The 24,804-nt window shown below is 50.0% G+C and overlaps 2 protein-coding genes across 3 annotated transcripts in view; one reads left to right on the forward strand and one right to left on the reverse strand.

Moving 5' to 3' along the window:
- The first annotated feature begins 899 nt into the window (after positions 1–899).
- The window catches only part of LOC102569836 (zinc finger protein 501), a 45,579-nt gene continuing 21,674 nt past the window's right edge, over positions 900–24,804 (forward strand). The window contains exon 1 of the mRNA XM_019482403.2: positions 900–987. The gene's annotated coding sequence lies outside the window, so the exon portion shown is untranslated. The remainder of the gene's footprint in view (positions 988–24,804) is intronic.
- On the reverse strand, positions 11,458–21,834 carry LOC132252122 (protein NYNRIN-like). Of its 2 annotated transcripts, XM_059732500.1 has the most exons (4): positions 21,708–21,834; positions 20,505–20,601; positions 19,239–19,501; positions 11,458–16,759 (listed from the first exon to the last, which is right to left on the reverse strand). In XM_059732500.1, exon 4 carries the CDS (start codon positions 16,193–16,195, stop codon positions 14,438–14,440), a length of 1,758 nt encoding a protein of 585 aa, XP_059588483.1. In that variant the 5' UTR covers positions 16,196–16,759; positions 19,239–19,501; positions 20,505–20,601; positions 21,708–21,834; the 3' UTR covers positions 11,458–14,437. The 2 variants fall into 2 exon arrangements, with proteins under 2 accessions (XP_059588483.1, XP_059588484.1); XM_059732501.1 differs by lacking the exons at positions 20,505–20,601; positions 21,708–21,834 and having other exon boundaries at positions 19,239–19,619.

The raw sequence follows: 24,804 nt of genomic DNA on the forward strand, positions 1-24,804 counted from the left end.
CACGGCCTCTGAATCAGAACCTCCTAGGCCTTAAATGCTGGAGGCTGCATATGAGAGGTAAACAGTGAAAAAATCCCTGGTCAGACCCAGTTCACTTTTCCTTTCAGCATCTGCTTTCTGCCATGTGTGACACAGGGGATGGATTGACCTCTGGTTTGACCCAGTAAATGGCAATTACTATGTTCTTATGTTTACCCACTGGGCTCCTGGGCAGCCTCCATGGAAGACAGGAGGCTGTTCTTGTAAGCCACGGCCCCTATAGGGGCATATGCCTAGTGATGGAAGCTCCCATATTCCTCATCCAGTCTCCCATATTCCTCATCCCTATCCCAAAGGCCTCCACCAACCTGTTTGGAGTCTGGGTGAGATGAGGGTGAGTGGGATCCCTGGGTGCCAATAAAGGCCTACCATGGCAGATTATATTGGCGCGGTTAAGGCACACTAGTTTCTTCAGCCAGCAGCACACAAGGGAGCACCATGGGCAGCAGCCCGTCCAGCCTCTTTAGACTGCCCAGCCTGAGTGGCCAGGTCCCTACAGTGCATCCCTACTCTGCCAGATCGATCCCCCTGGACAGAAACAGGAACCCAGAATATTTCAATAGAAGCTAAAGTGAAAAACAAACATTTTTCTGAAAAAAGGGGAGAAACTGCTGGCCTAAAACTGATTGTCATGGGGTTTCATCCCTGGTGGAAGAGACTGTGGGGCAGATCCAAAGGGTGAGGTTTTTAAAACTAGGACCTTCAGAGCCAGAAGGGGTGATAAACCAGCAACGGATGCATTGCACTCTTTAATGAGACTGCAAGCCTTTAATGAGGGCCTCCTGTGCTAGCCTGACTGGGCAAAGTCAGGTGACCGACGAAGGGGAAGGGCGAGGAGTCATAAAAGCTGGTCCCAGACAGTAAGGGGGGGAGGGGAGCTTGGCTGGGGAGACCCGACCCCCGCCCGACTTCAGCAGCAGAAAAGCAGATACGGGGATCTTGGCAGTGGTAAGTTGGATAGGTATTTTTCTTTGTTATTTGTTTGGGCCCAGAGGGGGTGAAGTTATGTGTTTTGCGCTTTGTTTCTTTGCAACCCAAAGGGGAAAAAGTTCCCTTAAATATCTGCTGATAATAACTGGTGGATCAGGCACAGCTATCATGGGGGATGAGGAGGCAACATGGCACAGTGCCAAGGCATGGGAGTCTCCAGTGATTGACCCTGGAAGGGTTGGGGGACTCCCTCTCAGGCCTAGCCTTGGTCAGAGCAGTAAAAACAGGGATCCTGCAGGAATTAATTCATCAGCCAATAGAGCCAGGGGCTCTGGGTTTGAGATCCAGGCAGGACTGGACCAGGACTGTTGGCTAGGTCAAGGAGAAACCTTGTGGTCTGAGAGGCTGAGGTCCTGGAAGGGTGCCAGGATTTAAATAGTTGATAGTGGGGACCTAGATAAGAGGAAGGCAAACAGAAACAGTAACACCTGGCCTTAACTCCATGCCCCTCTCCCCTAAAGGATGAGGTTACCTTTCCAACGTCTTTAAGTCATTTCACAACAAGACATAGCAGAGGAGTAAAAGAGGGGCAGGGAGGGGCCAGTGGTGAACTGAACCCCCAAAGTCACCTCCCCACGGCGCCCTGTCTCACTGCCCCTCCAGATCACAGCTGTTTCTGCCCCACCCCACAGCCTGGGGCAGAACCAGAGCACTGCGGTGAGTTTCCCAGCCCAAGGGCAGCCCTTGCCTCCCCCCGGGGCTGAGCTGCGTGGGGCAGTCGAGCCCTCTGCACCCGGGCGGGGCTGCGCAGGGCTGAGGGAGGGAGCCTTTCCCTTCCCCCCTGGGGTCCGCCCCGATGGTGACACGACAAACCGCCCCAGCTCTGCCCACCCCTGCCATGGGCGGAGGGGTCGAGTCCCCAGACCAGGGCTGCGCAGCCCCAGTCCCCTGCCCCCACTCCACCCCCTACGCCGGGCTGAGGGGCAAGTGGGGGTGCGGTGCTGGGGCAACTGCCACAACTGCCCCTCTGGAACAAACCATTCCCGGGGGGGGGGGGCAGTTCCACAGGACAGCTTGTCTGGGATATTATCTTCCCCCCTTGAAGGATAGTTCAAATAACCCCTTCCCCTCGCATAGTGCCTCCCTTTCATCTTCAAGGGGTAAAAAATCTTCAGTGTTGGGGCAATTTCCCTGTCACCCCCTCAGTGAGCATGTTCCCTCTGAGTCCTGGGGCAGAAGCCGTTTCCCTTCCCTCGGGCAGAACATGGGGGTGTGAGGAGAAATGACTCCACAGGCATTACTGGGGGTCCCAGTGCCATGGACACTGGGAACATGGGCCCTTGTGGCACCTCCCCCAGGGCCAGAGCCTGAGAAGCCCACGCCCTTCCTCTCAGGCCCCCGCGCGGTCCCCAGGGCACTCAGGACAGCGCTGCTCCCCTGCTGCTGCAGCTGTTTCTGGGGGCAGCGCCCACGGGCCGGGCTTGGCCAGGTGCAGGCATTGATGGGGGCTCTGAAGCTGCACATGCTCCTGCTCCTTTATCCTCCATCGATGAGAAGTGGCATCCTGCTCAAGGGCTGCATGAAGGGCCCTGGCACCCAGCAGCCCAGGCCTGTGGGGTATGTGGGGACAAGCAGCCCTGCTGTGGGGCCAGGAAGACCAGGACCCCCCTAGCTCACAGCTCCTCACACCAAGGCTCAACCATGATCAAGGCCTTTCTCCTGGTGCTCAGCTCCTCTTCTTCTTCCTGATGATGCTCATGGCACGTACTCTCTGGGCCGGCCTCAGCACCACATGGCCGCTAGTGCAACGGACATTCACCCTGCACAGCCAAGAAACACTTGTGCTCTGCCTGACAGCAAAGATGCTGGAAGGGGAGTTAGAGGTGGATCTGGCTTCTTCGCTAGCTCCAGGCTGCGGAGACCAGCTCAGTCAGGACCCAGACAGATGGAGGCTCTCTCTAGTCCAGACTCGTGGGCTATCCCCACCTGTCCAACACAAATCTCCCCCAGCGTGAAGCCACGAGGAATATTTGCACACACAAGTGCACACACACGCAACAGCTGGGGTCTGCCACTGGTGGCGGCGGCGGCAGCAGCAGGAGCTGAGCCAGGCAGCTTCAACTCCTGGGCCAGCAATGGTAGTGGTTGCTGTTCATGGCCCCCCTCTAAGTGGGTGCTGGGGCTGGGGCTTTAGCCACTGACTGCTCATTACACATACACATACACGTACACATGTGCACACACGGCCCCCCTCCCACCCCCATGAGAATTCTCCTGGTGCCAATCTGATCCTTTCCCCATATTTCCCTAAATCCCCTCCCCTCTCCTGGGCTCCACTGCTATCAGCTCACAGGGAACTTTTGTCTTGGCTCCTGAAAGCATAAAACAGCAGAGTGAATGAGAAAAAACCCTTGCAGGGAATCTGTGCCAGAGCCCTGGGGATGCCTAGGGAGCATCTCCCTGTGGGTTCAGCAGTGATTCCTAACCACTGCAAGACCCCTTCCAGGGTGCCACATGCCTGCAGCAGAATCAGGCTCCCATACTCTTCTGGACTCAGGAAAGGCTGTGCCTCTCTTCCCTTCCCAGGGACAGACTGTAGCCCTGACTGGGAAGGTGGTGTCATGGAAACACAAGCAGCATACTTTTGGGTCAGGTCAGCAGAAGCTTTTATTCAAATGAAACTACAGCTATAGGGGGGACTCCAAAGTGACATGAATTTCCCAAGCACTTGGAAGGGGTCCCCCCCCAAGAGCAAAATCAGGAGGCTTATATACTTTTTAACAGTCGCTTACAACTCACGTGATCATATAGTGCAGCCCGCCAGAAAAAGCAGCCACAAACACCAGCTTACACTGCCTTGCTGTTATCAGGATGGGAACCATGGGGGAGACGAGGTTAGAACTAACACCCCCTTCTTGCACCTGGAAATCAGAGTTGTACGTACTTTTTTCTGCTATCTTCCAGGCTGTGGTGAGCAAAGCAGTTGCAGAGGAGTTACAAAGAACAAATACTTTCCCTTATCTGTTCTACTATACAGAGCCAGCAATTCCCTACAAAGTGGTTATGTCATCTTATAACTCGTATGATCAAAGTTTAAGGCATTTATTTTTTTCTGATTCCACAGTCCCCTCTTTGAGACTGTTTAGTCTCACTTTAGCCTTAAACTTCCATTCTCGTGAGTCCCTCTATTTCATCATGCAGCCTTTCATGTTTTCTTTCAATCTGCTCACACTTTTGTAACACCATTATTCTAGACTCTGCCGTGTGTTTTCTTGCCTTGCTAAAGCTTCTCCTGCTGGCTTTCATGCAGCAGAGGATCAGTTGCACTAAGACATAAAACATTGTCAGAACTATCAAGATAAACGATATTCTATACAGGATTTTCTTGCCAAGGGCCCCGAAATCTGGGAGCCAGGAGGTTAGCCAAGACCACATTTCTTCTAGACCCCAGTTGGTATTTTTTGAGGCCACTTGATGTAGGACCCTTAACTGATTTCAAATTTTGCGAATGTCAGTTTCTATTCACATGTTCTGATTGACATAGACACAACAGGTGGAGTTTACTAAGGCACATACTCCTCCCTGGGATACTAATAGGTAATCTAGGGCTATGAGGTTTTGTATAGTTACTTGTGAGATCTGGGAGATCTCTTCTTGCAGAGCCTGAATTGCATCTGCAGTGGCATTTCCCATAGCTTCCATTGTGGCTGAAATGTTAATTATGGCTAATTCCAATTCTCTTACTCCAAGCCACAGTATGAAGGTTCTCACAAATCAATGGAACCCTGTGTTTCTGGTAGCTAAGGGGTTAACCGCCCCTTTCATGTGATGGTTGAAATTTTTTACTCGTTCCAGATATATTGCACTACGCATTTCGAAACCAGGGATAACACATCCAAGAGTGCATGCCCCCACCCAATTCCAGGGCAAGATTTTATGAGCCCTGTTTCCGCAGAGCCAGTAAAGGCCTGGGGCAGAAAGGGTACTTAAATCTGGACAGGTGTTCTGCCTTATCTGGCACTGTCGGTTGACATGCATCGTATAGGACGGACCACGTTCGGCTGCTATCCAGCCAAACCCAGGCAGCCAAAGTCTTTCTTCGTCCTCTGGGCTCAGGTTACCTAAAGGACTGATAACGTCGGCTCTTGGTCTTGATCGAGGCGGTGATCTTCCAAGTGGGAGCATTCACTTTCTTCAAGGCCAGAGATGATATCTTCGTTCTTCAACTGATGAATCCGGCTGAGCTGAGGCGTTGGGTTCAGGGAAGAGGTTACTAGCACTTGCACCCTGATGCTCCTCACTTGCCTGAGTGAGGTTCTGAGGGTCTTTGTCCTTGGCCTCAGGGAAAGGTCCCAACCTTGGTTGGAATTCAGCTGCTTCGGGGTCCAGTGAAGGTGATACCTTCTTGCAGTGCGAGGCGTGAGTCCACGTTTGGTGACCTTAGCAACAAACAGCAGTATTAGTGGTCAGAAGTACCTGGAAAGGTCCTTTCCATCTGGGTTGAAGTGCGTTTTTCCGTTGATAGACCTTTACGTAGACCCAATCTCCTGGTTCGAGGTTGTGACAGGGAACATCCAGTGGTTGAGGTAAGTAAGGCTTCTTGGACCTGTGAATGAATAGACCTGGCATACTTCATTAATGCCTTGCAATAATTTAGTACAGTTTCATCAGTCAATTGTAGGTCTGTTTGGTGTGGGGCAACAGGTGGTGTGGCTGGCATCCCCATGGGTCGTGCCATGAGTATTTCATAAGGGGTTAGGCCATGTTTTCTGTTAACAGTGTTCCTAATGTGCATAAGAGCAATGGGCAGGGCATCAGGCCATTTGAGGCCTGTTTCAGCACAAATCTTTGAAATGCGTGTTTTCAAATCAGAGTTTTTACATTCTACAGCACCACTTGATTGTGGATGATAACTACAGTGTAGGTGTTGCTGTATGTTGAGTGCTTGGCAGATGTTTTTTACTATCTGTCCTGTGAAATGGGTTCCTTTGTCACTATCTATTGTGAGGGGCAATCCAAATCTAGGGATGAATTCTTTGAGCAATTTCTTTGCTACAGTGATGGAATCAGCATGTACACATGGGTAGGCTTCTACCCATCTAGAGAACATATCAATAATAACAAGAATGTACTCATAAGAACAGCACTTAGGTAGCTGCACAAAATCAATTTGCAGATTTATAAACGGTCACCATGGAGGGGGATGGGCTGTGGGTGTCGTTTTTACCCGTTGCCCAATGTTGTGAGCTAAGCAGATGGGACAGGAGCTACAGTACTGTTGTGCCATGGAAGGAAAATTTGGGGCAAACCAATCTCTTTGTACTGCAGCAACTATGCCCCCCTTGCTCGTATGGGCTACTGAATGAGTGAGACGAGCAAGATATGGCAAAAGCTCTCTAGGCGCCACCAGGCGGCTGTCTGGGGAGCGCCAGAGAGAGTTGGGGTGCAGTGAACACCCTGCATGCAGCCAGTCATCCTTTTTCTTTTTTGGGGCCTGATTTTGAAGAAGGGCCAGACTTGAAAGGCTAGCCAAAGGAGACTGGTCTGCTGAAAAACAAACAAGAACAGAGTTAGAAGACTGTGGGCCAGAAAGGGCCACATTTCTGGCAGAACGGTCTGCCAGATCATTTCCTCGTGTGACATCATTAAAGGGTTTCTCATGAGCTTTGCATTTAACAATAGCAATAGCAAGAGGCAATTGAACAGCTTCTAAGAGCGCTTTTACATAACAACCATGACTGATTTGGGTCCCTGATGAAGTGAGGAACCCTCTTTGTTTCCAGATTTGTTCAAAATCATGAACAACACCAAAAGCATACTTAGAGTCAGTATAAATGGTTGTGGTTTGATTTTTCGCAAGAATGCAAGCATGTGTTAAAGCAATGAGTTCAGCAACTTGAGCAGAACGAGCTTGGGGTAAAGAATAGGCTTCCAAAACAGCATACCGAGTGCATACTGTATATCTCGCAACTAATTTGCCTGCATCATTTCTAAGACAGGAACCATCAACAAACAAAACAAGGTCAAAGTTCGGGATAGGAATGTCCTTGAGGTCAGTTCAAGGGGTTAACAATTGAGCTGTAACAGACAGGCAATCATGAGGCTCACCATCAGAGGTGATTGGCAGAAGTGACGCAGGATTCAGGATTGAACAGAGATTTAAGGTTACATTTGCAGCTGACAGTAGAAGTTTCTCATACTTAGTAAGACAGGAATTGGAAATGTGCTGAGTTTTGCCCTTGAGGAGAAGGGCCATCACAGCATGTGGAACTGCAATGGTTAAAGAGTGTTCCAAAACTAGAGTATCTGCTTTTTTAACCAACAAGGCAGCAGCTGCAACTGAATGGAGGCAAGGAGAAAGTCCCACAGCCACGGGATCAAGGGCAGAGCTGTAATACGCAATTGGGCGATGCTTTTTACCATGCAGCTGAATGGGGATAGAGAAAAAAGCAGAACAAAGGTCCACTACTGTGAAATATGTAGCATCTGAAGGGATACAGAAAAGAATAGTGGCACGGTTAGGGATCACGGAGAAAGTGGGTAAGACAGCAGCATTTACAGCTCGAAGGTCTTGCACAAAGCAATAAGTATCTTTACCAGGTTTCTTGACAGGTAGGATAGGTGTGTTACAAGGGGAGTGTGTTGGGACAATAATCCCTTGCTCAAGGAGTGAGAAAATGACAGGCTTGATCCCTTCCTCAGCTTCCTTTGAGATGGGGTACTGTGGGACATGAGGAAGTGGCTTGGCAGGGTTCAGGGTGATACGCACTGGTTCAGCACTCAGCATGTGCCCCACTTCATTCGCATGGAGGTACTCGTGCCAACAGTTCCTCTTGCAAGTAGGAAGTGTCAGGATTAGAGTACTCCTGGGTTAGCAAAGCCACAAGCTCAGTTTCCCTATGTTCTGGTACCTCAAGGTAAACACCATTTGGGCTACAATAAATCACGCATCCCAGTTTACACAGCAAATCCTTTCCAAGACGGTTGACAGGTGCACAGGGGCTAAGAAGAAAGGCATGATTTTCAGACAAAGGGCCAATAGAGATGGAGACAGGTTCAGAGACGGGATGTGGGATAGGTTGTCCGCCTATACCGACAGCATTTACAGTTTCAGGAGAATGAGGTAGGAAAGGAAATTCAGTAGCCTTTAGCGTGGAGCGGGAAGATAGGAGACAGGTTTACCAGAAATAAGGCATTCAACAAATGGACCAGATTGGTCAGTAGCAAGCAAAGGAGTGATGATGTCACTGTCCCTCAGGCTGTCCAATTTAACACTGGGGAAATTGACCGGAAGAGAAGGTGGGGGCTGGGGCTGGGTCCTTGGCCAGGGCAGTTGGGGCATTCTAATTTCCAATGTCCTTCTTGCTTGCAGTAATGACATTGGTTCCCATAGCCTGGGTTTTGTGGGTCTGAGGATTTATCTCTTCTCCTGAATCTACCCGGGCCTCCCCTTCCCCGTCCACGTCCCCTTCCTCTACCTGGACCCTGCAACTGAGAAATCTGTAAGGCCATTAACTTAAACTTGGCATTGTCTTTAGACTGTTCCAATTTGTAATGAAAATGGTTAGCTGCAGCAAGGACTTCAGTCAAATCTTTAGTTTCCCAGCCAATAATTACTGTTTGAATTTTCTCAGCAATTTTAGGGTTAAGTCCCTGGACAAATGCTGCCACTATTGCTTGTTTAGCATTTCTGACTGGGTCATCCATTCCTGAATATCGTTCAAATGCCTGTTTGAGGCATTCCAAATAGTCACTGGGGTGTTCATTTTTGTTTTGTTTACAGGTATTTATTTTGGTCCAGTCTGCCTTTTTCGGGCAAATTGTGAGAACTGCCCAAACCAAAGCATTTTTCTTGTCAATAAAGTCTTGGCCAGTCCCTGGGTTTTGATCTGGCCAAGTACAGGCAGTGTACAGACGCAGCATAGTTTCCTTGGGCAAAATGGATTGCATGAGCTAATTAATGTCAGCCCATGTTGGATTATAACAATTTATAACAGTCTGCAATTCTTCGTGAAAATTCTCTGGGTTTTCCCTGATTTTGGGGAATTTTTGAGTTAAATCATAGAGATCACCTGGAGTCCAGGGTGCATGCACGGTTACTATATTTTGTCCATTGGTGCCAATGCCTGGCATTTGTCTTAGGGGGAAAATCTGTACATCCCGGGATCTAAGATTGATGGGAGATCTTTCCGTGCCTATTCCCATTCTTCTAAATACACCTGTGGTGGGTTGTGACCCAGGAGTAAATTGCCACACTGGTGATGATTGAGTGACAGGTATGGTGGATGAGTCTGGACTATTAAGCTCCGTGGATGAGTTTACCAAAGGAGCTTCAGCTAATGGGTCACTAGCCTGGGCTGCAGCCTGATGTTGAACCGGTTGTTGCTGATGTGGGAGTTTCATGAGAGCAGGATTTGAACAAAAGTCAAGGATATCCTCTGCTGGCTCTGGCGGTGGGGGCGCCCCAGGCAATGCTGGATACATTGGAGCAGTGGCCGGCATGTAATTTGGGGGAGCAGCCAATTTCTCCCAAACAGCTTTTAACTGCTGTTTTAATTTTTCTTGAGAGTCTTTTAGACTTCTAGTTTGAGATTCTGTTCGCTTTTTGGACATTTCATCATACCAATAAAAGAACACGTCCCACTGGTTTCGTGGTGTTTTGGATCCACGGGACTCTAAAGCCCCTCTTAAGTGCACTATTTTATCCTGATCAAATGTTCCTTCCTGTGGAAAATGCTTCACAGGATCACCCTTAGTATACCAGTTCCACTTATCCAGGTACTTGCAAGCCTCAGGAGAATAGTGTGTGTACATAAAGTACGCTGGAGTCCCCTTAGGGGGGACTAGAACTTGTTTTGACTGACCTGTTCCCATTTTCAGTCACACAGGGAGACGTAGGATAGGCTTATTTAGGATGTCCGGGCCGCTCAGTGCCTTGCCCTGCAGTTTTTTCACTGCCTAGACAAAAGGCTTCTGACCCAACACTGGCTCATAAAATGGAAATGGGGAGGGAAACACAAAAGGGATCCTTTCACTTCTGCTTTGGCAGAAGCTACTGGGACAAGGGGTTTGGAAAAGACAAAATCACTCTGAAGCCCTGTCCACTAGGTCATGAGGTTCCAGTTGGGCCCCCTTGCTTTTAAAACTGCCCTGTCAGGCAGAATTGGGGCGGCTGAACCCAACTGTAGTCCCAGACCTGGTCAGTGGCTCATATTTCTAAATACACACACACACACACACACACACACACATCCATTGAGTCAGCCAGACCCCCTCCCACATTGCCTCGGTTAACTAACTTCAAGCCCAATGTGCTGTTGGATGGAGGTGATTCAGACAGATTCTCCCTGAACAGAACATGTTACCAGACAGGATTACCAGACAGAAAATTTTAGCCGGCAGTAAGGTTCAGACTGACCTGTTTTAACAAGGTTCAGATCCAGTTACCACGGCCAAGTTGGGAGCCTATGGGCAGCCCTCCTCCGAAACCCCAATAGAGATTTTGAATTAGGTCTCTTACCTCTCAAGTTTGGTGCCTCCGGGTTTGGGGGAGGGGGCCAGTCCGCGGTCCTCCTTCCTCAACACGTGTTCTGGATCCGAGTCACGGCACCAGGAATTGTCGTGGAAACACACGCAGCATACTTTTGGGTCAGGTCAGCAGAAGCTTTTATTCAAATGAAACTACAGCTGTAGGGGGGACTCCAAAGTGACATGGATTTCCCAAGCACTTGGAAGGGGTCCCCCCCCAAGAGCAAAATCAGGAGGCTTATATACTTTTTAACAGTCGCTTACAACTCACGTGATCATATAGTGCAGCCCGCCAGAAAAAGCAGCCACAAACACCAGCTTACACTGCCTTGCTATTATCAGGATGGGAACCATGGGGGAGACGAGGTTAGAACTAACACCCCCTTCTTGCACCTGGAAATCAGAGTTGTACGTATTTTTTTCTGCTATCTTCCAGGCTGCGGTGGGCAAAACAGTTGCAGAGGAGTTACAAAGAACAAACACTTTCCCTTATCTGTTCTACTATACAGAGCCAGCAATTCCCCACAAAGCGGTTATGTCATCTTATAACTCGTATGATCAAAGTTTAAGGCATTTATTTTTTTCTGATTTCACAGTGGGAGACTTAGCTGTATTAGTCTGAAGGCAAGTAGAAGGCAGGGTAGATTTTGGGAGTCCACAGGAAGCTCAGTGAGGAGAAACCACCCCTTCTTCCCTGCTACCCAGTTCCCCTGGCCCAGCAGGAATCCTGGCTCCCTGAAGGGAATCTGTACCTGGGGTCTGGGGCAAGCCAGCAGACTTGGCCATCACCCTGCATCCAGGCTTTTCCTTATTATTATTTTTTTTCATGTTCCAAGTCAAATCAACCAAGTCAGTTCCAAATCTGTGAGTCATTCAAGAACCATATGTGGCCATACTGTTGTCCCCAAAGGACAGTGGGTATGTGCCCGGTGCGCTTCTGCCAATAAACACACAGGGGTGGAGGATCCAACTTAAACTTTATTTCTGCGCAGAAAGAGGTGCTTGGCAATCATTCGCAAAGCAAGCACACCCCCCCCAAGTGGGCATCAGCCTTATATAGCTACAAGACAGGTTGAATTTGCTGATGTGGTAAATTGTGCAGCAAGCCCAGCAAGTAACCCCCCTTCCAACCCCTCCCAGGGACCTCGCTGATATAGCCTTTCCTTCTAGCAAGGCCAGCAATTAAGCAACTAGGCAACAAGCGATCTCCCCCAGCCTAAACAACCTACTCTATGCCCTTGGTTAGATAAAATACTTTTTCAAAACATACAAATCTGTTCCCAAAGTATAAAAAAACATATAAAAGTTTCAAGGGTACTCATCAAATCCCCCCTTCAAGGCTATGGCCCTATGGAATAGGATCATAGTCCTCAACCATCTTTTTCATCGTCAGGAATTTCCTGGCTCCCTCCCGATTCTTTTGGATCGGATTTGTAACTGATGATTTTACAAACATCACACGATTAACAGGGGAAGGAACTGATCTTTTGAATACATCACAACACATAGGTACACATTGTACTCCACAACAAATCATCAAGAAAACACATATACCTGCTACAGTTAACAGGAAAATTTGTTTAAGCCAGGAAAAACTAGGAAGCCAAGAAGTAAGCCAAGAGAAATCGAACCCTTCCTCTTGCTTGATGTGGGACAGAACTTCTTTCAAGTTCTGCACTTTTGACTCTATCAACTTGGAATTATCTGTCAAATTGAAACAACACATTCCCTCGAACTCTTCACATCCATGGTTATGCCTCAGCAACAGATAATCTATGGCTGCTCTATTTTGCAGAGTAGCTCCTCTTAGTTCTTTCATTTCAGTATTGAGGGCAGCTAGGGCCTGTGAAGTTGTATTTAGGTCCTTTGCCAGGGCACAGGCCACCTTACTAAGCTGCCTCTCGGCATCCACTGCTAGGCCTGGCACCCCTACTATGGAAACTGCTAAGGACACTGTCACAACCCAATTATAGTAGTGCCTATGCCACAAGCAAGAGATATTATTTAAAGCATTTTCATTCTGCACTGAAGTTAACTAAGGGTTAACAGATGCTGGTAACAACCTTTTGCTCTGCGTGTCAGCAAAAAGAAATTTATTGCTGCGCCACTAACAGAGATAAAACTTTTGCCTTCTGTGCTGTACATAAATCATTATAATTGGTCAGAGTAAAAAGAGGAGTAGCCCTGTCATAACACCCTAGCGAAGACCGCTAGAAAATTGGCGATTCTAATTAAATTTATGATGTGGCGAAAAGCAATTGGCTATTACACAAATAAAACCCATTTTCACTTCCGTGAAGTCAGAGGGCGACTCCATATACACCTGGAGACCTCTGAACATACGTATCAGAGTAAACTGGCAATCTGATCACTTGCCAGCTCGTCCCCCGTCTTTGACCCTATCTCAGACGTAAATCGACGACTGACAGCCGGCCCGACCATTTCTGCCCAACCATTTCTATCTGACCACTTATGCAGACCGACCCACGAACCCTAAGCTGTAACTAACCAAGTATCTCTGACCTCCGTGTTTCACCACATTGACGGCGTGAGTAAATAACCTTGCTTTACAACCGATAAGCGTCTGCCTAATTAATTCCACTCCAAGCGTCACAACTACCCGCCTGACGGCCTCTAAGGCTCTGGACCCCCCCGCTGCAGTGCACGGCAGCGACAGACACTACCTCAGCCTTACTCAGGAGGTCTACGTCACTATCACAGGATTCATCTAGCACATTCAAACCTCTCCGGTGACGTTTACTAGAGGTCATAGGCATACCTGGTAGCCAGACAGTCAACCGGCCCAGAGCACAAGGGCCTCCTGTGGCATTGGCTGGGATATATGAATAGACAGTCTTTCCACAAAGAAGGAACCACCCCCGGGGTAATACAACATGACCGTAGTTGCAAGATACATTAGTCACGTCTGAGCAATTGAAAATTTTTGTTTCTTTGGTTAGGCTTTTACAAGCTTTGGTACAGTTCACAAAATTGGCACAGCTGGTGTTACCAGGGGAGGTGACTGTCAACAAATCTATTTCAAAGGTACTGGCGTTTTTTTCTGTGGTAATGGTTCCCCACATGGGGTAGTTAGTGTAATTGATTGGAACTCCTATTCCCTCAGATGCGAACCAAGTCTGATTCCAGAGTGCTTCCAATGGAGTGGGCACCCCTATAAGGCATGACGTGAAAATATCCTCAACCGATGTTCCTCCTGCCAAACAAAAATGAGTGACATTCAATACGCCCTTTGCCAAATAAACCCACACATTTTGACTCTTTTCAAACCTTTGATGCACCAACCCCTTAGACCCTAGAAACATTACACCTATGCAAAGAACTACTGTCCACATGGTTGACGTTTAAACAGAAATTTAAGTCCTTCTACTGGCTCTGCTGTCCAACGGTGTCTGTTTGTGTTGGCTTCTGGTGCGACACTCTCAGCAACTTTTCCCGCAGGTAGTGCTTCTGGTGCGGCCTTCACCCGAGTGTAGTGTATCCACGGTTTTACCCCCTGAACCTTTACTGCAGCGTGAGTGGTGAGAATCACAGGATACGGTCCCTTCCACCGGGGCTGAAGCGGCTCGTCTTTCCACGTTCGGACCAGCACCTCGTCTCCGATCTGGAACTTATGGACTGGTGTATCTAAGGGGAGTGGAAGTCGCTCCTGGACATACCTGTGGAGAGAAGACAATACAGCAGACAAAGAATACAAATAATCTTTTACCCAGCCTTCCCCTTTTACATGCATTTGACTCCCATGCGTCACCACTGGATTCTTAGGATACGGCTTGCCATATATTAATTCAAATGGACTAACTCCCAATTTAGCTCTAGGGGCTATGCGCACTCTAAGCAAGGCAAGAGGCAGAGCTTCGGGCCATTTCAACTGAGTCTCTTGGCAAAGTTTAGCCAGCTGTCTTTTCAGAGTCTGATTCATTCATTCCACCTGTCCACTTGACTGTGGTCTCCATGCTGTGTGAAGGTCCCATTGTATCCCCAGAGCCTGGGAAACTGCCTGGGGCACTTTTGACACAAAGTGTGGCCCTCGGTCCGAGGCTAATCCCTCTGGGATTCTGAATTGTGGAATCATTTCTTTTAGCATCACCCGGACCACTTCCTTTGCTTTGTTGGTTCGGCACGGGAAGGCCTCGGTCCATCCAGTCAAGGTGTCCACGAGCACTAACAGGTATTTGTAGTGTCCCTTCCTGGGAACTTCAGAGAAATCTATCTGCCAACATTCTCCTGCTAATAGTCCTTGCCTTCCTGCTCCTGGCGGAGGTTTGGGGGAAATCTTAGGATTGTTGGCACAACAGACAGGGCATCTACGCACTATCTGTTCTGCTGTTTTCCTCATCTTAGGTCCCACTACAATTCTTTGGAGACCTTGGGTCATGGCGTCAGCTCCCATGTGGGTGCTCTGGTGGTACTCTTGGAGCATTTTGCTAAGGATCAATTTCAGCACCAGGACCTGTCCTTCAGGCAAGACCCACCATCCATCTTGTCGTTCTTTGCTTCTCAATTTCTCTGCGAGTTGGTTCTCTTTTTCAGTATATTTGGGAGGGTCTTCAGGTAGCGCCACCTGAGGCACCAGTGCCAATATTGGAGTCTCCTTGGCTTGTTCTCTGGCAGCCTTTTTTGCCGCAGCATCTGCTCGTCGGTTTCCTCTTATAACTTCACCATCTCCTTTTTGATGGGCCTTACAATGCACCACAGCTACCTCTACTGGTTCCATCACGGCTTCAAGTAGTTTCAGGATCTCTGTTCCATGCTTTACCGGGCTTTTACTTGCTGTTAAGAGTCCTCTCTCTTTCCATATAGCTCTGTGGGCGTGTAGGACTCCAAAAGCGTACTTCGAATCTGTGTATATAGTGGCTGTCTTTCCTTTTGCCAAATGGAGAGCTCGGGTCAGTGCAATAAGCTCAGCTCTCTGTGCAGAGGTATTTGGAGGCAAGGCTTTTGCTTCCATGGTATCCCAGGATGTAACCACGGCGTATCCTGCCTTTCGGGTTCCATTGTCCATGAAGCTGCTTCCATCTGTGTAGAATTCAAGGTCTGCATTAGGTAGTGGGGCATCTTTAAGATCCGGCCGGCTAGCATACACACTCTCAATAGTTTCAATGCAATCATGCTGTAATCCTTCGTCTTGTTCCAATGGCATTAGCGTAGCTGGGTTCAGTGTACTAGAGGTCTGCAACTGGATGTCTCCTTGATCCAGGAGAGCCGCCTGGTATTTAGCCATTCGTCCAGGGGAAAGCCAGGTTCCCCCTTTTGCATCCATCACCGCCAGCACTGAATGTGGGGTATACACGGTCATTGGCTGTCCTAAAGTAAGTTTCTTAGATTCCTTTACCAGCATAGCTGTAGCTGCCACTGCTCGCAGGCAGGTCGGCCATCCCAAACTAGTAGGATCCAATTGTTTGGAGAAGTAGGCCACTGCTCTTTTCCAGCTACCTAAGTACTGGGTCAGCACTCCTGACGCTACTCCTTGGCGTTCATGAACGTAAAGCTGAAATGGTTTACTCAGGTCGGGTAGGCCCAGGGCTGGCGCCTTCATGAGGGCCTGTTTGATAGTGTCGAAGCCCTTTCGGCATTCTGCTGTCCATTGCAAATCTCCCTCACTACCAGCAGTGGCCTCATAAAGAGCTTTGGCTATTAGTCCAAAATTGGGGATCCAGATCCGGCAGAACCCTGCCATCCCCAAAAAGCCTCACAACTGTCTCTTGGTCTTTGGGACTGCCATCCGGCAGATGGCCTCTTTTCTCTCAGGGCCCAACATCCTCTGGCCTTGCGAGATGTCAAATCCTAGGTATCGCACTCTCTCTTGCTCTATCTGGGCTTTTTTCTGAGACACCCGGTATCCCAGGAAGTTCAGTAAACTTACGGTCAGTAGGTGGCACTCTTCCCTCGTTTTTGCTGCAATCAACAGATCATCCACATACTGTAACAGGGTTCCTGACGTTCTTCTGTCCCACTTCTGAAGATCGGTACTTAAGGCAGTGCTGAAAATAGTGGGACTGTTCTTAAAACCCTGAGGCAAAACTGTCCAGCACAATTGGGTTTTTCTCCTAGTATTCAGGTCCTCCCATTCAAATGCAAAAATCTCTTGGCTGTCTCTTTCAAGTGGGATGCAAAAGAAGGCATCTTTCAGGTCCAGGACAGTAAACCACTGGTCCTCTGCAGACAAAGTAGCCAGCAAGGTATAAGGGTTTGGCACCACCGGGTGGAGGGTCACCGTGACCTTGTTCACAGCTCTGAGGTCCTGCACAAAATGATAGTCGTTACTGTGGGGTTTTGTGACAGGCAAAATGGGGGAATTGAAAGATGATTGGCACTCCCGGAGCAAACCGTGTTCAAAGAATCGCTTTATAAGCGGTTCCAGGCCTTTCCAAGCTTCTGTTTTCAATCGATACTGTGGCACCCTGGGCGGGGTAATTCCCGGCTTTAAATCAATTTTTACAGGGGTGGCCAGTTTCGCTCTCCCTGGTTTCTCTCCCGCCCATACCCATGACACTACAGTGTCTTCTACTTCGGGGGGAATTCTCCCTTCCTCCCCCTCCCGCGATAGGAGACACATCTGGGCCTTCCAGGCCTCCTCAGTTGGTATCTTCATAGTGATTCGGTCCTCTGAAAAGGTCAATTGGGCCTGCAATTTGCACAGCAAATCCCTCCCAAACAAGGGTATGGGGCACTCAGGCATATACAAAAACTGATGGGACACTTTCTTTCCTCCCAATTTGCATTCCATGGGTGGTACAAAAGGACGATGGGTCCGCTGGCCGGTGGCTCCGATTATGGGGATCTTGATTTTTGATAAGGGTCCTTTAAAATTGGTTACAACTGAATGCGAGGCTCCACTATCTACTAAAAAATCAATAAGTTCTCCCCCTACTTTCATTCTAACCAGGGGCTCATCGGGGGAGACAGGGATTACTTCAGTGTTCACCCCCGGTCCCCGTCACTCCTGGTCAGAGCCATCTAACATCAACAATCTTTCTTCTTCCTCACGTCTCTTCTCCCCCCTCTTGGGGCACTCATTTTTCCAATGCCCTTCCTGCTTGCAAATAGTGCACTGGTTAGGTCCCAGCCTGGGACCCTGGCCGTAGCCTCCCGGAGCATAGTTCACGCCTCCTCTTCCTCCACGCCCTCTACTTCCCCTGCCCCGTCCTCTACTCCTCTGATCTACAATTGCCGCTGCCAACAACAATGCTTGTAACGACGTCTGTGCCTTCATTCTTTTGTCTTCCTTTTTCTCCTTAACCTGATCTCGGTTGGAGTACACCTTATAAGCAATCTCAATCATTTGGCTGACGCTCATTCCAGCTGCTCCTTCAGCTTTCTGTAGCTTTTTCCTAATATCTGGGGCTGACTGTCCTATAAACAGTGTGTTAAACATCTTGGCGTTTTCCCGCAGCTCTGGATCTAAATCCGTCCCCTGTCTGGCTGCCTCACACAATCTCCCATAAAAACTGGAAGGATCCTCCTCCGGACCCTGCTGCAATTCGTACAATTTATACAAATTTTTCTGCTTGGGGATAGCTTCCCGGAGAGCAGCCAGCACAAACTCCCGATACAGCGCTAACTCCTGCCGGCCCCCCCGGGTGTTGGGATCCCAGTACAGATTTTCCTTAGGGCAAAGTTCATCTACATCACCGGTTGGGTGACGCTGCTGTGCTATCGTGCGCGCTTTCTCTAAGACCAACCTCTTTTCTTCCGGAGTCAGAAGAGCGGCCAATAAGGCCTGAATATCTATCCAGTTTCGTTGGTGGGTGAGGAAAATAGTAGAAAACAACTGTGCCATTGCTTCCGGATTCTGGCGGTACTGGCCCACGGACTGTTTCCAATTTATCAAGTTTGCCGTGCTGAATGGCATATGGACAAAAACTGGTCTACCCTCAGGACCCACCCCTTGGCACAAAGGGGCCTGAACTACTGGTTGGGCCCCTGATCGTAAGCGACTCGCCACAGGGCTAAACGCCCCATCTTCTACAGTCCCTTCTACTGCCAGATTGCTATCACCCACGTTCGCCGGACCCGGGGACGGCACCCCAGGGCTGTCAGGGGAGGTGGGGGATGATGGACTGGACGAGCCAGCCGGGAGTCCCTGACAAGCCATTTCAGGTGCAGCAGATGTCCCCTGTTGTGACACGGGGCTCACAGGATAAGACGGGGGAGTTGTGGGAGCAATTAGCAACTGCACGTCTTCCTCCTCCGGCTCCTCCGGACATGCCGTGGTGACCCCCGGTAAAGCCATTACCCTGCTTCACCTAAATATCCCACACGACTTCTGTGTAGCCCCATCCCCATACAAAGTCATATACGCCTCTACATAAAGCATCTCATCCCACTTTCCTTGGCGCCTACAAAACAACTGTAACTGCAAGATTGTGTTATAATCCAAAGACCCATTCTCCGGCCAGGCTGCACCATCCGTGAGTTGGTACTGTGGCCAACATGTATTGCAATACTGAATCATCTGGTTTTTTGTCATAGGGTTGCTTCCAAACTTTGGCCAGTTTTTCAAAATGCATCCTAGGGGACTGCAGGATGGAATCTTAGACTGGTTATTTCCCATTATCCAACTACTGGACGGCGACAGCCGCTAAGCCTCAGTACCAAACTGATTAAAGGGAGTTCACAGGACTACCACCCAATCTCACTCGCCTAGGGCATCTACACGGTCGGAACTTTTAAAGCCATCTCTTTCCCAATCTGCTCAAAATATGGAAAGAAGTACTCACCAGTCCGTTGAGACCTCCCTCGCCCCGCCCGATTAAGTTGGTCCTCCAAGGGTTGCACCGTTGTGCCTTTCCACGACTCCGTCAGGCAACCAGGAGACGGTCAGACCTCCGACGAATAAGGTCGGTGGCGCCTGGCCCTCGCGCCGTCCACAGTTGTTGCTGGAGCCGAAGAGGTGGACCGGGCAAGGCAGTCAGCTGGGTCCCATCTGGGTCGCCAGAAATTGTTGTCCCCAAAGGACAGTGGGTACATGCCTGGTGCGCTTCTGCCAATAAACACACAGGGGTGGAGGATCCAATTTAAACTTTATTTCTGTGCAGAAAGCGGTGCTTGGCAATCATTTGCAAAGCAAGCACCCCCCCCCCCCAAGTGGGCATCAGCCTTATATAGCTACGTGACAGGTTGAATTTGCTGATGTGGTAAATTGTGCAGCAAGCCCAGCAAGTAACCCCCCTACCAACCCCCCCCCCCAGGGACCTCGCTGATATAGCCTTTCCTTCTAGCAAGGCCAGCAATTAAGCAACTAGGCAACAAGCGATCTCCCCCAGCCTAAACAACCTACTCTATGCCCTTGGTTAGATAAAATACTTTTTCAAAACATACAAAGCTGTTCCCAAAGTATAAAAAAACATATAAAAGTTTCAAGGGTACTCATCAATACTACTGGCAAACATCCTCCACCCCTTCCTGGGGCTTCAGATGCTTCCAAATCATTTGGCAGGCATCCTATATGCAGGCCAAAGCCTGGAGGCTTGGGGTTCAGATGCCCCCAAGTTTCGCTTGCCCTCAACCATGTGACTGCAGGAGCAAGCTAGGGAGGAGTCTCCCATTTCCATGAAGTGGGTGTAAAGCCAAAATCTTCCCACTGGAAATGAAAGTGGGCGGTTAACTATACATTACCTCTGCGGATACTACACCATGTCAGAAAAGTGGTTATCCCCAGCAACTAGGAAAACCGCCTGAGTGGTCATGGTATTTCCCCTCCCAGGTCCCATAGGGCTGTCCCGTCTTCTTGCAGGAAATGAGCCTCTCATCCCCTCTTTCCCATTTTATAGGGCTGCCCTGCCATTTTCTCTTCCCCCTTCCTTCCCCCTCCCCTTTCTCTTTGTCAATGCACTGAAAAGGAGTAGTCTCCATTAAAATGGGGAAACCTGTGGTTTTACTGCGGCTTTCACAAATTAGGATGCTTTGCACCAGGGCCTCAGGCCTAGAAGGAATCTCATTTTGCATTATAAAAAAGCAAAACAAAGCACATTTGTAGACCTCACTCTAAAATCCTTAAGTGTCACTTAGATGCATTCATAGTGAGATGGAATCTGCTTCTTTGTCTCCATGTTCATAATAGTGCCTTGCATCAGGGTATTGCTGCAAAGATAAATAAATACAGGAAAGATTTGGGATGAGCCAGTCCAATAAGAGATCACCCTAAGCCAGGAATGGGAAATATACAACCCCTGGGCTGGACCTGGCCCACACAGCAATTTTGCCTGGCTGGTGGCAGATCCCTCAGCCCTGCCCAGCCTGTGTACAGGGTCAGCCTAGGCCATGGTGCATGCAGCCAGTCCTGCCTCCCCTGGGTGCACAATGGAGCTGGGGTGGCGTGGCAGCTGGACTTCATTTCCGAGCAGCCCTAGCAGCGATGGCTCCTTCTGGCTACTGCTGCTAGACCCAGCCCTGCTGCCTAGGCACCCTGGCCTGTCTACCCCACACCTAGCACCAGGGCTGGGACCCATGCAGGCAGGGCATTCAGCCAGGCTGCTGAGATGGGGCTGTGGACCAGCAGAGTGCAGCATCCAGGAGTAAGATAGGTGGGTGGCATAGATACCAACTTTTATTTTTGCTGGGAAGGGGGGCTAAGATGATGGGCATGTGACACTGATAGGGTGATCACCTTTTCAAAATGGAAAGGTGGGACACATGCCTGTTTTCCACCCGCTCCCCCACCACCCATGGCATAACTGGAGCCAAGCTGAGCACAGCCCATGGTCGGAAGTGAAAGTGGATGCTGACTGCCCACTGTGGGCTCAGAGCTCCCTGCCCTGCTGCCCTCCCCTCAGGAGCCCCATGCTGGCCACACTGCCATGAGCAGCAGCAGGAGCCACAACTCTGCACTGCTGCCCCAGTGCTGCTGGGTGGGCAGGGGGCACCTCGCCATGGCGGTGTGACTGGCATGGGTCTCCCAGGGAGAGGACAGCAGGGAGGGGAGCCCCAAGCCCACAGTGATCAGCGTGTACCTGCCTCTGGCCCATGCATAAATCTGGGGGGCACTTGCCCCCTCCCCTGGGGTACACGCAGCAGCAGAGAGCACCCCTCCCCTCCCCCCAACAAGCTACTCATGGCTCTGTCCCACTTCCTGCCCTGGCCCTGGGCCCCATGCAGTACCCTGACTGGACAATGCCCCTAGGCCCAGCCCCTGCCTCACTCCCTACTTTACCATGGAGGCCTCAATTTGCTCCCCCACATAGACTTACCTGCTGGCAGCTGGGGGAGCTGTTCTCCACCACCGCCTGTATTCCTAGCCACATGCATGCGTGCATACACACACATGCACATGACGCCCCCTGCGTCCTGTTCCCTGTATCCCTTTGCAGGCTGGAACTCTGCCAGCCTGCAATGGGAAACCTATAATTTCCTGCATTTTTCTGTAGTAAACAGAAAACCCAGATCCCTGCACAATACTGGAAATCCAGGACAAATGCTGTTCCAGAGTCATGCCGCCTGGCACAGTGACTTAATGTTCCCATTTTGGGACTGTCCCATCCAATTAGGGACAGGTGGTTACACTACCCTCTTACCGAGGGGGGCCAGGGCCCTTGGGCCCCCATGTACTTGGTTCCAATGGTGGGTGGGACCAGGGAGACCCCAGGATCTTGAGGGGGTGACAGCATGGGGCAGAGCCATGATCCACTGCCTGCATGTCCCTGCAATGGCCCTGGCTTCTTGCTGTCACTGCCTCATGATCCTGGCCCAGGATGCAGCTGGGGTGAGGAGGCAGGAAAAGGTTAAAGTAGTGGTGGTTTTCAACCAGAACACCTGGGGTCTCTCTGAGCTTCCTGGAAGTGGGGGCTGGTGAGTTAAAACCAGGGGAGGGAAGGGCTGGGAGCCCATATTCCTGGGTTCTCTCTCAGCTCCAGGACTGCTAGTTAGAGCAGGGGGGCCTGGAAACCAGGACAGGTGGGTTCTTCTCTGCTGATCACCACCCAGCCCCCTCCTGGACACACCTGACCTCTCCCAGGTGTTCTAGGAAGTCCTTAGCCAGGCCCTTGACTCACCACAGACTGCCACAGCCTTGGAACAGCACAGCTTATCTAGGGACCCAGGGATTCAGAGGACTTGATCCCAGCCCTTTGTTACACCCAAGACAACTCTGGAGGCTTTTATTTCACCCAGAAAAGTATGAGAAGCCAATGCAAGTTTGTCCAAACTAGACATCAGTTCATTGGGATATCAATCAGGCAACATTACACAGAGCAGCTACATATAGCAGAGGATAAACACACACACTCACTGCTGGGTGGCAAGGTCTCAGGGCCCTCAGAATCTGCCCTCATGTTTTAAGGAAAGTCCCAGGCTCCCACCCCTCTGCCATGGTGTGGGGGAGTTTGATGTAGTTCAGGTTCTAATGTCTGTATTGTTCCCACCCATTTTTTCTGAGATAAGGATCTCTTGGCCAATTGAGTAGGGAGCAGGGAATCTGAGTCTTGGGGCCTGTGACCACTGTTTTTTACCTGTTAGCATTGAGCGTGATCAGTTGCCCTGTGCATCTCAACACCCATGAAACTGTCTCAAAATCTGCCATTTCTCCCATGCTTATAGTTGTGATTCAGACTGAACTGCTTCTGGGATCAAAGGATCTGCGTGGAGGAATGTAGTGACACATTCCTGCCTAGTGCAGGGAGACTGAACCGGATGATCTACAAGGTCCCTTCCAGTCCCTAACAATCTGAGAGCCAGAGTCCAGAGAAGAGCCACTCATGTAATCCAAGGCCTGGAGGGAAGGTCATATGAGGAGAGGCTGAGGGACTTGGGACTCTTCAGTCTGGAAAAGAGAAGGCTCAGAGGGGACTTGGTGGCAGCCTACCATTATATTAGAGGGGTGCATAAGGACCTGGGAGAACAGCTGTTCACCAGAGCTCCCCAAGGGATAACAAGGTCTAACGGCCATAAGCTCCAGGAAGGCCGATTTAGACTAGACATAAGAAAAAAGTTTTTTACAGTGCGAGTGTCCAGGATCTGGAACAAACTCGCCTCAGGTGGTACAAGCACCTACTCTGGACTCTTTCAAAAAACATGTGGCTGTATTTCTTGCTGGGGTCACTTGATCCCAGCTGACTTCCTGCCTATGGTGGGGGGGCTGGACTTGATGATCTCATGAGGTCCCTTCCAGCCCCTAATGTCTATAAAATCTATGACACACCAAGTACAGCAAACAGGGCTGTGGGGTGTTCAGGACACCCCAACACTGCATATGGCCAGTTCTGGGGCAGATCAGCTGAGGAATGGCCACACATAACACTGCATTGGGAAATCTTGTCTTGTGCTGGGTTGTAGCCAGACCTGCAGCTTGGGAGTGGTTTCTTATCATGCCCAGTGGGTAAGGTTTGTCAGTGCCAAGTTGCAGCCAATTCTGGGGAAGTCAGCTGGGGATGAGCTGCATATAACAGAGCAAAGGGAGGGCTTGCCTGGGGCTGAGATGCAGCTTCTTCTAGAGAAGGGCTGGGATGATGCTAGACAATGATGCCACAGGAAAGAAGGGACACCAAGGTGCAGGCACCTCTGGGGTGGGGCAGCTGGCAAGTGGCTGCCTATAATGCCAACCAGGAAGAGCTTACCCAGTGCTGAGATGCAGCCAGCTCACAGGTGGGTGGTTGGGGTGCAGCTGACACACACTGCATAGGGAGGGCTTGACTAGTGCAGAGATGCAGCCAGCTCTGAGGCGGAGCAGCCGGGAAACAGATAAATACAGTGTAAGGCTGCTAGGGAAGTCTTTCCCAGTGCTGAGATACAGCCAGGCCAGTTCTGGGGTGGAGTGGCTGAGAGAATGCAACCAAATACCACATGGGGAGGTCAAGCAGGGAGACTTGGAGCTGGCTAGACCCTGGGGGCTGTTTGGTGGGGACAGGGACAGAGAATACAGGGCTGTTTGGGTCTTGAGAGGCTGATCCAGGGGCAGAGAAGGGGGGATATGGTTCTGTTCAGTTTTCTCTGGGTGATCCCTGGAATTTCAGGCCCCCGAATCCTGAAGCACTTGCAGAGAGACATGGAGAGACAGGCAGGGTTTTCCCATAAAGGCTGCTTATGCCTTTGTGTAAGGCAGGCGCGGGCAATTATTTTGGGCGGAGGGCTGCTTACTGAGTTTTGGCAAGCCATTGAGGGCCACGTGACAGGCAGCCAAGGGCAGATTAATATTAATTTTCTAATTTTTTTAGGGGCCCTGTGAGCAGGACAGAATGGCCTGGCAGGTCGCATCTGGCCCCTAGGCCACATTTTGCCCACCCCTGGTGTAAAGACTCAGCACTTCAACAGATGGGTGCAGCGGGGTGAGGTGGATGGATGCACAGCCGATCT

Source organism: Alligator mississippiensis, chromosome 8, assembly GCF_030867095.1.
Source record: "Alligator mississippiensis isolate rAllMis1 chromosome 8, rAllMis1, whole genome shotgun sequence".
In the NCBI taxonomy this organism is placed as follows: domain Eukaryota; kingdom Metazoa; phylum Chordata; order Crocodylia; family Alligatoridae; genus Alligator; species Alligator mississippiensis.